The sequence below is a fragment of the Phlebotomus papatasi genome, chromosome 1 (assembly GCF_024763615.1).
Source record: "Phlebotomus papatasi isolate M1 chromosome 1, Ppap_2.1, whole genome shotgun sequence".
Lineage (NCBI taxonomy): Eukaryota > Metazoa > Arthropoda > Insecta > Diptera > Psychodidae > Phlebotomus > Phlebotomus papatasi.
Genome location: NC_077222.1, coordinates 66,136 through 78,921, shown reverse-complemented (window position 1 = coordinate 78,921; position 12,786 = coordinate 66,136). Strand labels below are relative to the sequence as shown.

The 12,786-nt window shown below is 31.8% G+C and overlaps 1 protein-coding gene across 2 annotated transcripts in view; it reads right to left on the bottom strand.

Annotated features, from left to right (window-relative positions):
• LOC129809623 (homeobox protein abdominal-B) overlaps positions 1–12,786 on the bottom strand; it is a 59,484-nt gene that overhangs the window by 28,495 nt on the left and 18,203 nt on the right. For both annotated transcript variants that reach the window (XM_055859581.1, XM_055859582.1), the window contains exon 3: positions 8,640–8,690. In XM_055859581.1, the coding sequence (XP_055715556.1) occupies positions 8,640–8,658 (19 nt within the window). In that variant the 5' untranslated portion in view covers positions 8,659–8,690. The remainder of the gene's footprint in view (positions 1–8,639; positions 8,691–12,786) is intronic.

Genomic DNA, 12,786 nt, shown 5'->3' with positions numbered 1-12,786 from the left:
AAACTTGAGAAAGCATGGCTCTCAATGGTTTCGAGTAGGAAAAGATATTTATACATGGCGCAGGGAATGTTGACATTTGAGCTGTTTGATATTCACGGGAGGGAAGTGAGACAGAGAGAAAAACGAAGCAAATAGAAAGGAAATGGAAGAGGCACGGACTGAAACATGCTCTAGGGATTCGTATGCAGCATATACCGCATTTGGTATGCTGTGCGCGAGCGAACGGCGAGGGTGGAAAATGTTAGCGCGTGTTTTCCATTTGAAGAACCCTGCCCCAAAGCTACCATTTTTTCATCAGTCCATCCCAACAATGGTATCTTTATTAACTCCATTTTAGACATGTCTGCAAATGAACTAAAAGACTATCCGATTTTTTATCAATGAATTAAGTTGAAAAATTATTGTCTTATGGCCTCTACAATCTAGAAAAATTTATGTCTATATTAAATAGTTTTTCCTACACAAGTGTAGTGCATTTGTTTCAATATTGGCACAAATTTCTCTAGTGTGTAGATGCCATTAGTTCAGAATTGTTAAATGTGTTCTCAGTGGACGATTCGAAACTCAAATAAATTAATGTAAAAGAAGTTGTGTTTATTAAATATTGGACAAAATGTGGAAAGTCGCACATTTAAGAAACAGTACACTATTATAATGTATTTATGTGCTACGTTTCGTAGTCCGACTTTTAGCTTTGTACCCTATTATAGAAATGTTAGTATAAATCCCGTGAACTCATTTTCTTAAAATTCCGAACATTCAATACAAATCATTGAATCTATCGATTTTGTGATTATCCATTAAAGCCTTATCGCTTATTGCTGAAAAATAGTTATAGATTTTTAAAGCATTTCAAATGAAAGCATAATGTGTTTTCTACACATTGAAAAACTTTAAACGCGTTTTTCTAGAAAATACTTTTTCGTTCACGACGAGCAATAGAACTGAAGTTATTTTCATCATATTGACTTGAAATTTTCAAGGTAGCTGCTTAGATAAATTCTCTATAGGAGCACATAGGATCTTTAAGTTTGATAAACAATTAGGTTTATTATAAATAATTAAAGTCATTTTTTTAGACAAAACACCATAACTTTTTTTCCAAGTTGCTGCCAAATTGCAAAAAATCAATGTTTCTTAATTATCTTCTAATAAGCAGCTGTCCTGAAAATTTCAAGTCAATCGGATGAAAATTACTCCAGTTCTACTGCTTAACGCGAAGCGCTTCAAAAAAATCGACCCTCAGTTCGCGCACTGCTGTACCGCCATTTTGAATTTAAAATTGAAATAAGAAATATTTTTATGTCCCTCAAAACATATGTAATAACCCCTGCAAATTTCATATTGATCAATTGATTTTAGCAAAGTAACAAAAAAAATCACAAAAAACCAGCTAATTTTTGACGTTCTCCAAGATAAACCAGTTAATGCAAACTCAATGCACACTCAATTTTAGCTCAATTCCACTGGTTTACTTTTTCTCATATGGATATATATGTCCCATGGCAGGGACTTAGATGAAATTGTCCCTTCTCCATTAATTTTTCCTCTTTTTGAACATTCTCAAGAGAAAGAAACACAAATTTGATTGCCCATCTCGTACCATAAGAACCTAGAAATTTCTCTTTTGCATATAATAAAACCCTTCTTTTGGACAGAGGGTGCAGAAAATATTAGCTGTGACACAGCCATAAAGGAAAAAGAGAAATCTACAGTTAAATTGTATGCAAAGTATAAGCAAATCAGTGGCAGTAACCCTTTTTTGTGCTACTAAGTCTTCGCCTTTTCATCACACCCTCCACAGCACCAACTTTCTCTTGAAAATTGACCCGTAAATTGGAACATTTTTCAAGCTGAGAATTACCAAAGAGTGAAATACAATCCGAGTATAAGCTGCCATAGGGTGAATGTTTTGTACACAAATCTGAAGATTCTTTCTTCCCTTCGTTCCCTGACACGCTTTACAAAGTTTGGGGGAATGGTGAAATTCGTTGAAATTACATATTGTTGACACTTTTGACACTCATAGAGATTGAGAAAACTTTCTTCATTTTATTTTTGGGATATTTAAACAAAAAAAATAACATTAAAACGGATATACAACGGGTTAATTCGTAGCAGTCTGATTAAAAAATATGGATTTTAACTTGTAATAAATTTTCGTAGCAAAAATCTTGAAAGGCATTCTTCACCAAATTCATTACAATTATACAATTTCATTTATACAAATTCCACCTAAAAACCAAATCAAATTCGATCGTAATGCCCAGCGTACGATAACTTTTATTTTGTAAACATATTCAATGAGAGTAAGTGAGATCTAAATCTGGTCATCTCGTTCTCTCATAATAAATTTTGAAAGTATATTTACAAACAATAGTTATTGTGCGCTGAGTATAAATCAATATTAGTTAGTATTTGCCTGAGTTTTAAATTAAGCTATTTTCAAAGGGTCGTTATGCTAAATCGTGGTGCCATGTATAAGAATAATATTAATAATATTACGTTCTGAATTGCAAGAATGCAAAAAAAAAGTAACAAATATTTTATCTTGCATATTTTTCGCATTTTCATACAGACAAAGTTGGAAGGCATGGAAACTACTCAAAAACTGCCAGATACACAGTTGGAACGAATGGAAAACTCCTCTAATAAAATATTGCTTTTCAATTGGTCTAGAAAACAATTAATAATATTCCATTTAAAATGTTGCATGATATATACGCCTCTCTTTCCGTCTTAATATTAATCTTATATGTAACACTACGGTGATAAGCAAAATTTAATTTTAAATATTTTGAATTAATGGAAGACAATGAGAATTAGACGAAAAAATGGAAATATTTTCGAGTAGTACTATCTTGTAAACTTCCATATATTATGATTCGTGTATCTCACTTAGAAAACAATTTTCAAAACTTCATTCATTATAAAGCTGGATTCACATGATGAAAATTTGCATGAGAAATTTTACTTTGTAATTCTCAATTTAATTCACAACTGTTCCCAATTTCAAATCAAATGCGCGCGCGACAAAAATCAGCTGTCAAATCAATTGTGCGGTGCGCGTGAAGCAAATTTGTTTGTTTTCGTGAGTAAAAATTCACAGAGGAGTGAAAAATACAGAATATTTAGACAGAGAGTATTCCAAGGATTCCAAGCATTGCCCTCGTGTGTGATATCTTGGTGGAATGTGTGTGCATTTGTACAGAAAGACTCAGGTTTGAGATGTGTCAGAACAGGACCATCAGCAAAACATGGAAGAACCACTCCAACAATAGAAGTGCTGTTTTTCCACGAGAACTCAAGAATTCAAATGTCCGGAATTGATTTTGAAAGAAGCTTGTGTGGTGTCAGCATCGCATCCGGAGAGAAGTTGCAACTGAGCCACAGAACCTCGGGGAGGATCTCTCACTAGTTGTAACAAGTAAGAAATTACGCGATTACTGTTTGTTAACTGCGAAAATTTGAAAGCTGATTTTTGGTGCGTGTGCATTTGATTTGAAATTGGAAACAGTTGGGAATTAAATTGAGAAATAAAATCATCTTTATGAAAAAATTTCTATGCAAAAGTGCGTAAGCCTCAACCAATCAGATTGCTCTATTTTAGTTTATGTATTTTTTCTTATGCACTTTTTCATCATGTGAATGAGGCTTAAAATCAAATTATTACATTTAAATTTATGTTTTGCAGTACATTTCCAAATTTTGTCGCGGAAAAGTTGAAAAGCAATGCTAGTACAATTCTCGTATTTAAATTCCTAAACTTTAACTAACCATATCATAAAATTTATTATTTAATAAAAAATAAATAAATTTCAAATAATAATACTCCAAAAAATGAACTTTCTGCTAAAATAATCGTCGAAAATTGGAACATGCTTGAAACAAACTTCTGAAATAAATCCAAATCATTTAAGGAAATTATAACCAAATTATCTAGGATTTGAAGGAACTAACACAGTGATGATATATGTGTGAAATGTAGACAATACAGAATGTCGAATCGCCAAAGAATTTTACGTAATCGGTTGCTCTTGTAGCAAGATAATTCAATTAATTTATTTTTTACTCGTTTTTTAACCCTTTAACCCTGCAAGAAAGAGACACACTTTTCCGTGATCGAAAATCATCATTAAAAGTGAAATCGATAAACAAAATCAGTGAAATGTTTCACATCTAACCTTGAAAAATCTAAGGGAGTCTAATTTGGTATATTTTCTACCTCTATGGACGATAGGAACAAAAATGGTCCTGAAATTCATATAATACCACATAAATGATAATTTTAACTGCTCGAACTCCACGAGAGAGCAGTTTCCACAATCCATTTTTTTCAAATTCACACCATCCCAGCTGCCAATTTACTCTAATACAAAATATTATGTGTAATTATATTATAGTTTTTTAGAGCCAAGAGGGTTTTTCTTAAAAAAAATGGAAATAATAAAAATCATTCTTCAATTTAATTTGAAAATTTATTACTTAAGCTTAATTATTTACTATAGGGCAAATAGTTGGAGATTTGCAAAAAAATATTTTACATTTAAAGGCGGACCACTTTCCCTTATTCTGATACGATTGATAGAGCTCGTATTAAATAATTTTGTATTATTAAAAAAAAATAATAAACTAGAGAAAATTTGTTCTGTTTTGTCGTTCTTGTAATCTGCGTGTCCCACATAAATCCTTAAGTTCAGTAAAGACATTTTTTGCTATTTTTTTTTAGTACTTATATTTATAAATGTATACTGTTCTTCTCTTTCAAAAATTAACATTCTTATAATAATACCCTGTTACACATATCATATCCCCAATATTTATTCTAAATTTTAACTTTAAAATGTTTTGGTAATCAGGTTGTACTTTTCCATTTCTATTCACTTGTATGTAAGAGGAAAAATAAGTTATGATTATTATATTTTTCCATTGATATGCCCTTAAAAAACTCAAGAAAGAGTCCCCCTAAATATCGTTTTCGATTTATGATTATTGTTGTGTAAAGTTTTTCCATTTAAAAGTTTCTACTCCTGGAGAGGGTGTCAGAAAATCTAGACTATGGGGATATAGGGTTCAAAGAAGAACAAGAAAACTTTCTATAAAAATACTCAAGAGAGGAGTAGGAAAAGCGCAAAATTACACCAGGGACTTGGAACTTTATTACACTTTGTCGCTTCTTGCTATTTTTTTTGTTGGACTCTCCTCACCACACCCACATTTCTAGGTCGTTTTTAACACCCACAATTTATTCCATAACACTGACACCCTCTCTCCAGGTTTTTTCCTCTCAGTCTAAAATCAAATTAGATATTCTCTTGTCAAGCGAAATTTTTCCCTCCCGTGCTGGAATTCCCTTGGCAGAACGCCTTGTCTTTTGTGCTGGGATTTTTTGTCTTAGTGCCCAAAAGAATTCCATCACGTTCCATCTGCCATCGATTGCATTGGCATTGAATGGCTTGGGAAGCACGAAAGGGGGATTGGTGTAAATCCTCCAACAAATTCAATTTCACTGATGCATTTCATGCTGCCACAGTCAGGGAAATGAATCCATCCTGTCTGGAATTGAGCTTCGACTTTATGTAATTTAATTTCAGTTTTCATATCTCTATCTTCTCAACTATGTGCTTTGGACGGAAAAGCGGAACCATATGGCGATGATCTATCTCATACAGCTCCTCCAAGTGCCAACATCTTTTCCCATAAATGACTTCAGCATCGTTGTGTGTGTGTGTGTGTGTGTTTGTGTGTGTATGTGTTTATATATGTTTGATGGAGGAAAAGGTATTTGGAATGAGAGAGAGATGGAGAATTATTAAATAAATTTCATTTTCTTGGTAAAATTTCATCCAATGCTGGAACATAAAATTTCCAACGAGCTTGATTGAGTTTTTAAAGCTGAAGAATCTATCTCTCTTGATATTGTGCCCCAAACTGAGTTGATATCCCAAAATCATCCAATAGAATTAATTAAAATACCAAAATGCTGATGGAGTCAAACGGTTTCTTTTGGTAAATTTAATATCTGAATTATAATTTCTTCGTATCTCTCACTCACATGGCATCCTTAATGAATCCCTCTTTTTCATCTCTTCAATCTTCAGCTGCGCTCACATTGAAGATGATGCCAAAACCTCACTCTCTGGGTTCAAAAAACTAACAAAAAAGTTCCAACCACTTTTGATCCAGCATACCAAATTCTTCCTCTGGTAGGGCGAAGCAACAAGAAAAAATAAACTCACAGAGACTTTGTGAGTGAAAAGAAATAACTCGAAAATTATCTCCGCCTCTCTAGAAAAATTGATGATATGGTGTCGATCGTCGTGTGGATTGAATCCTTTTGGAAAAAAACCAATTGAAATATTTTAATCACAAAACAACTTCTCGGCAGAGTACAAAGTTCTTGAGTTTTTTCGTCGCTCTTGGTTCATCCTCTTTCGTTTTTCCCAGCAACTATAATCTCGTTAAAATGTTATACTCCGGAAACTGTATCTTTTTGTTTTTTTTTTTGTTTTTTTTTTTGTTTGAACGAGCATGGTCGAAGGGCTTACATATTATAAATTAAAAGTCAAAATTTAAAAATTAAAAAAAAAGTTCCCTAATGAAAAGTGCATAATGGAGTGGTTTAATTCACAAGTAAGTTGCTATGCTTGGAAAAACTGATCACACTTGTTTTCTGCATGATTAAAGTCGTTTTGCAAGAGTTTTTCGTGTATTGCACAAAATCTTTTACAGTTTGCCACCCTTTTATGTCTGTCTACCGGTTTATAACCGATTTAATAAATTTATAAATTATAATCATTTTACAAATTTTACAAATCTCATAAGGCGTTACATAGGTCAAAAAGACTAGAAAGCAGAAAATTTTCTCAACTTTTTTAATATAAAAAAGTAAGTTATCTCAAGCTCTTATGGCCTCTGCACACTAGAGAAATTGAAAAAAAATCCCTACGCTTGTGTAAGAAAACACTTCAATATGGTCATAAATTTCTTTTTTTTATTAGGGGTCCATCTGGAAGATGATTGCTCCGCACATTTATATATTTTCTGAAATTTTCATTTAAAAGTTTTAATATATTTATTTATATATAATATAATATATTATATAATTATATAATATATATATAAAAGATTTATTTGGGTAGATTCATCTAAAATCAAAAAATCAAATACTTTCCCTCCTTTCCCTTGACAGTACTTGAATGGTGGATTTTAGAAAAAAATTTGGATTTTTTGGAGAATTTTATACAAAAAATTACCTTTTTCGGCATATTTTACACCATGTTTTATCTTGTAGTTATGATTAAAGCAAAATAAATCAAGTACGAGTTAATTTCTTTTTCGATCAGGAAATACTTAGTTTTTTGACTTTAAATGAATTTACTCTGAATAATGTTTTCCACGCAAAAGCGTTTTTTTTTTCGAAAATCAATTCTCAGTAGTTGAATTTTTTAAATGAAAAATTTTAGAAAATATAGTCTAAATTTAAATGTTGTACTGTAATGTGCTTAAGAGCTAGAATTATTTATTTTTTTATTAAGTTGGAACGCAACCCCTTGAAACATTTTATGCGCCAAAACCATAGAAGCCTGAATTAAAAATTTAAGCAATATTGTCAGCTTTATTTCGTTTTTTTTTTCGTTTGAATGATATTTTGTCATATCCCCAATGATTATCATCCACAGAATTGATATATGAAATAAATTCACAGATTTTTTTTATAAATCCAGTGAGTTATTATTTGAAAGCATTTATCCCAGGAATAAATATCAATTATAATCCACACCCGAAGACATTGTAGTAGGAAAAAATATTATCTTAAATGATCCCAAAAGATCTTCTAAGCGGTTTCCTCTCAAAACTTGCACACAGTTGGTGCCAGTAAGGCGTAGAAGGTGGAGAATTTATTTATTTTTAATTCTTTGCCTCTGTCTCAATTTAGGACGATTGAAATGCGGTGCCAATGAACACATAGATAAATTATTTAAATACAATTCCACATGAAATTTCATATTACTTTTCTCACATGGTTCGAAAAATAAAAATTATGAATAAAACCATCTACCAACTAACCATATAGATTGTGAATTGAAGTGTAAAGAAAGATATTTCTTCAAGGCACTCTAAATCGATACTTTATAGATTTTTTTTCCTTTTTATCTTTTTTAGAAAGCTTTTTCAGTCTTGCCATACAGACGAGAAGTCAGGATTAAGAGAAATGGGAAAAGAAAAAGCCACAGAAGCGTACAGAAAGATAAGAAATTGCAGCATTTTTCCCGCAAACCCAAAAAAGTGTAAGATGTGTTAGTTTTCGTATACAATTCTCCCCCAATTATAATTTCATTGTAAAAATAAAAGCCACACAATTTATCTATTCATTCCTTCATCCACAAAATTCTATTTACCCATCGTTAGAAGTGGAAAATCAAGCAGTTTTGTATATTAGTTTTTCTCTTGGTTTCTTCTTCATATTTTTTAGTAGGAGTTAATAAACTAAAAAAATAATACAAACAACACTAAGTTAAATTTATGAAGAGAATATAAGTAATAAAAGTGAAGGAGTGAAAAACATAGAAAAATATTAATTCAAGGGAAAAATGATAACGAATCATTTCGTGGTGAATAATTTACCATGTACTTACTAAAGTCACTAATGTACATAACTGCTTGCTTTCCTCATACAGCGGCTGTAACTATAAAATAATAAGCCACGAATTAGAATATTATGTCTCACAAAATTTTTACTAATGAAATTATTGGTGATACTGATTTATTTCTTTTAGATTAAGCGGCAGAAAATGGGTACAAAGGGAGTGAAAAAAACCATTTATATTTATCATTCGCGTGCTTTGCGTGTTTCCACCAAATATTTCATATAATTTTCCTCTATTCTTGAGTCACAGCTGAATAAAAAAGAAATGGCTAAAAACCATATAGTGACCCCGAGCGTTCCCAACCGTAAGGAATACATACAGGGTATTTGGAACAGTGGTTCATCTTACAATTATTAAAATAAATGGAACCACTACGCAATCTTAGGTACAATTAAAATCTATCCTTACTTAAAGTATGGTTATCCTCAATTTAATTGTTTAATTTCTAAACAATTCTTAAAGAATTGATCGAAATAGTAGATTTTTAGCTGAGATTCTTTACAATTTCTTAATGTTAGAGTTTTTCTATTAGTTTTTAATATCAACTATAAAAAAAACAAGATTTTCGTATCTCATTAATTTATAAAGTATTTTGGAAAAACATTTTCGTAAAAGTTACAGAGATTACAAACTTAATAAGTAACAGATAATAATAATAATAATTTTCATTAGAGTGAAAATTTTCCTTCAGTTGTATCGCCAGAAAAATTACTCAAATTTTTGGGCTATTTTTGTCCCTATCAGTAAAAAATATACCGAATCAAACTCTTTCGGATTTTTCAATTTTAGGCCGTTTCATTGACTTTGTTCATCAGTTTCATATTTAAAGTTGATTTTAGGTCATATCTTAAAGAATCTTGAAGGATTCAATTTGAAAAGCATCCGAAAGACTGCCAAGTCTGCCGGATGGTGAATGGTATTGAAAAATTGACTCTGACAAGAAGGCTGAAGGAATTTAGAGTGTAGAACGAAACTCTTCCCAAGAAAGCAATTAGCCCATAAGGGACGTTATTCTCAAATATACCAGATTATGCCACAAAGAACTGTGTCTCGAATACCTCCTTTTCCACGGTACCCCAGATTGGGGTTGTTAGAGACAAAACGACGGATTGAAAATTTTACCTTTTCCAAGAATGCCTATTTATTTTTCGACGTTCATCGATTACTTTTTATAAAATCAATATCATTGGGTATTTTATGGACCTTATAAGATTCTAACACAGTTTCTTTACTTTTTGGAATAACGCCTCAAAGTCCCAAATATCCCTGCTATCCCCTAACAAAGTTTTCATCCTACAATTGATCTCCTTCGAGTCCATTAATGAGGTACATTTCTCTTGCACACAGTCTCTCTCAATTAAAAGACTATGGAATATTTTGCTGACATTTCGTGCTCAGAAAACATTTTATTAATTGTTTTTAGACACAATTTGTTAAAATATATTTCAAGAATATTTTTCGTGTTCCCTCCGGCTAGAGTCATTAAAAATTTGTTCATCTATTTTTCTACTGTCAAAAATATCTGAGTAAAATATTGCTATGGTTCAACGTCATGGTTTGTGATCAAGACTTATTTTGCAGATGAGAATGCTTCTAATTTATGCCTAAATGAGCTAATAATCAAAAAGTCACTAATTGGCTTGGAAAAATCTGATTCAATAACATGAATATGCTAAAATTTTAATTAAAATTCTGAAATTGAAATAGAGGCCGGGTCGATCATATACACTTTCATGGTCTGCAATCTAGCTCATGGATGAGTTTTCTTCTAAATGGAAAGCCATTAATTTGTATCCAAAAAAAAGTTTACAATTGAGAGATTACTAATTGGATAAACAAACCCAAAATAGTGCGATGGATACTCTAAATAAAGTCTCATTAAAATTTCAAAATTTGATGTGACACTGTGTGAATTGTAAGGTTTCCGAAGCACCCACATTAACGAAGAAAAAAGTGAGTTCTAGCTAACTTTTTACCCAATTTCCAGCAATATTTTTTTTCCTAAGTCTCCTAAAATTATACCCATTTCAGCTATTTTGCATTAAATGGAGTTTAAATGGTATTTCTCTCGACGTCTAAAATGTCATAAAAATCCCCATGATATCCCAAAAATGTGTCTTGCCTCAGAATGCTGTTGGGAGGTAGGTGGTATTCACATACTCTTTGTACCCTATTCTGGTATGCTGTATGACAAATATATAAGCCATCACGACCCATATGAAATTGGGATAAACAATAGATAGATGAGAAGATTCACAATCTTATCAGACATTCTGCGAGAATATACCTTTTGTACGCCAGATGAGAACACTTGCGCCTTCTGGTAGATATGCTCTCTCACTACAGCATACAACTGAGCCCCAGAACTAAATCCCCGAAAGGGTGATACGCGTTGGGAATACAGATTTTATTTTATTCTAAGCCCAGAAAAAAACATACAACCCCTGTATCTCTTTCACTCACATAGTACAGTAACCATTTCCACTGTGTATAATAATCTTGAGATGAAATCAAAACGTTTTTGATTCTGTGTTCAGAATTTGAAAAGAGTTTTAGAATCGCTGCACGAAATATACTTATTAGTCTCAGATTAAGCACACAATTAACCCTTTAAGAACGGCAAGGACTCTGGGAAATCAATTACATAAATGTAAAAAAAATATATTATAAGGTTATTTAGGAGCAAATTATCCCAAAATTCTCAGATCATATTTCTCCGTTGAGATATCCTTCAGAATGGTGTTAACTAAATTATCCAATATACCATGTCAGGATCGGAATGTCAATATAGAAATGCTCCAGGTTGAGTTGAAAATATAAACTCTAAAACAGTATTTGCTATTTTTTATGTGCCAGTTTGTATAATAACGGGGCATGAGACTGACAACCCCCATCCCTGTATAAGTAAAATAATAATGGATGTTCCGAACTCCCCTTGCGGGAAGGATTAAGTTCCTCAATGGAACGTTGTGCCACCATTATGGTTATTAACAGTAGGTATAATAAATGATCCATTTAAATATTTTCCATCTATTTAACACATATAATAATATAAAGAAATTAGTAATAAACAGGTGTAATTGCAAGGGTGCACTGAGTTCCGTGCATCGGAACAGACTTTATCAGGAGTTTCACGAATCAGAAGGGATGAATCACGGATCGACAGGTGATTTTGCTGGAAATTCTCTGGACAAATTCTCTGAAATTATAAAAGTATCAAACCTTAAGGTGGCGAAAAGGGCTTACTCTACCCTATAATAGTGGTAACTTTTAGAATTTTTCAACAATTTTAAATTACACAACGTTGTTGAAAACTTTTTATGAAAATAATAGTTAGAAAATTTTACATAGTTTTCAATTAACGCTAAATCTACCGATCGTTTTGGTGGTTTTTTCTAGTACGCTCGGTCAAATGATAAACCACACTAGGTAGGATACTCAACAAATTTTTCTTGGAAAGAGGAAAAATTAAAAATTAACACTAAAAAATATATTTCATGCATATTTTAAAAAATTCATCAAGATTGATAGGGATATTGTACCGTTTAATTGTGTTAATTTTAAAAAGTTTTCAAACCGGTCAATTTGACCGGTTAAAAATGAAGATTGTAATATTAAGGGTTCTTGATATGACTTATAAAGGGGCAAAAATAAAAAGTATCTCTAACTATCTGTCCTGTAGCTCGTCTAACATACAGATGGGATTTTTAAGAAATCGCCGAATTCACGAAGATATGTTAAGAAAAGTGGTTTTAGACTGGTGCAAAATAAAAATTTTTGAGGATCAAAAATTGAGGGATTATATATACTGCTTTCTTGGCAGAGTTAGAGTAGCAAAACAAATTAAGGTATAAGATGAAATGGTTATATTCCGAATTTATCCAATCGTCCCTAAAAGGTTAAAATCTGTTTACATTTGTACTGAATTTATGTGTCATTTCTTTTCTCTTGAGCACCAAAGAAGCAGAATAGCTGCCTTATAAAACCAAGTATTAAACAAGTCTTTTAGTGCACTCTTAGAGGACTAAAAGTGAGAATTTTCTGTAGAAATTCCTATAGGAGCTCTTAAGATCCTAAAGAGTGCGCCACTTTACTTATAGTAATCTCAGTAATGGGACCAAGAGCGTTATAAGCA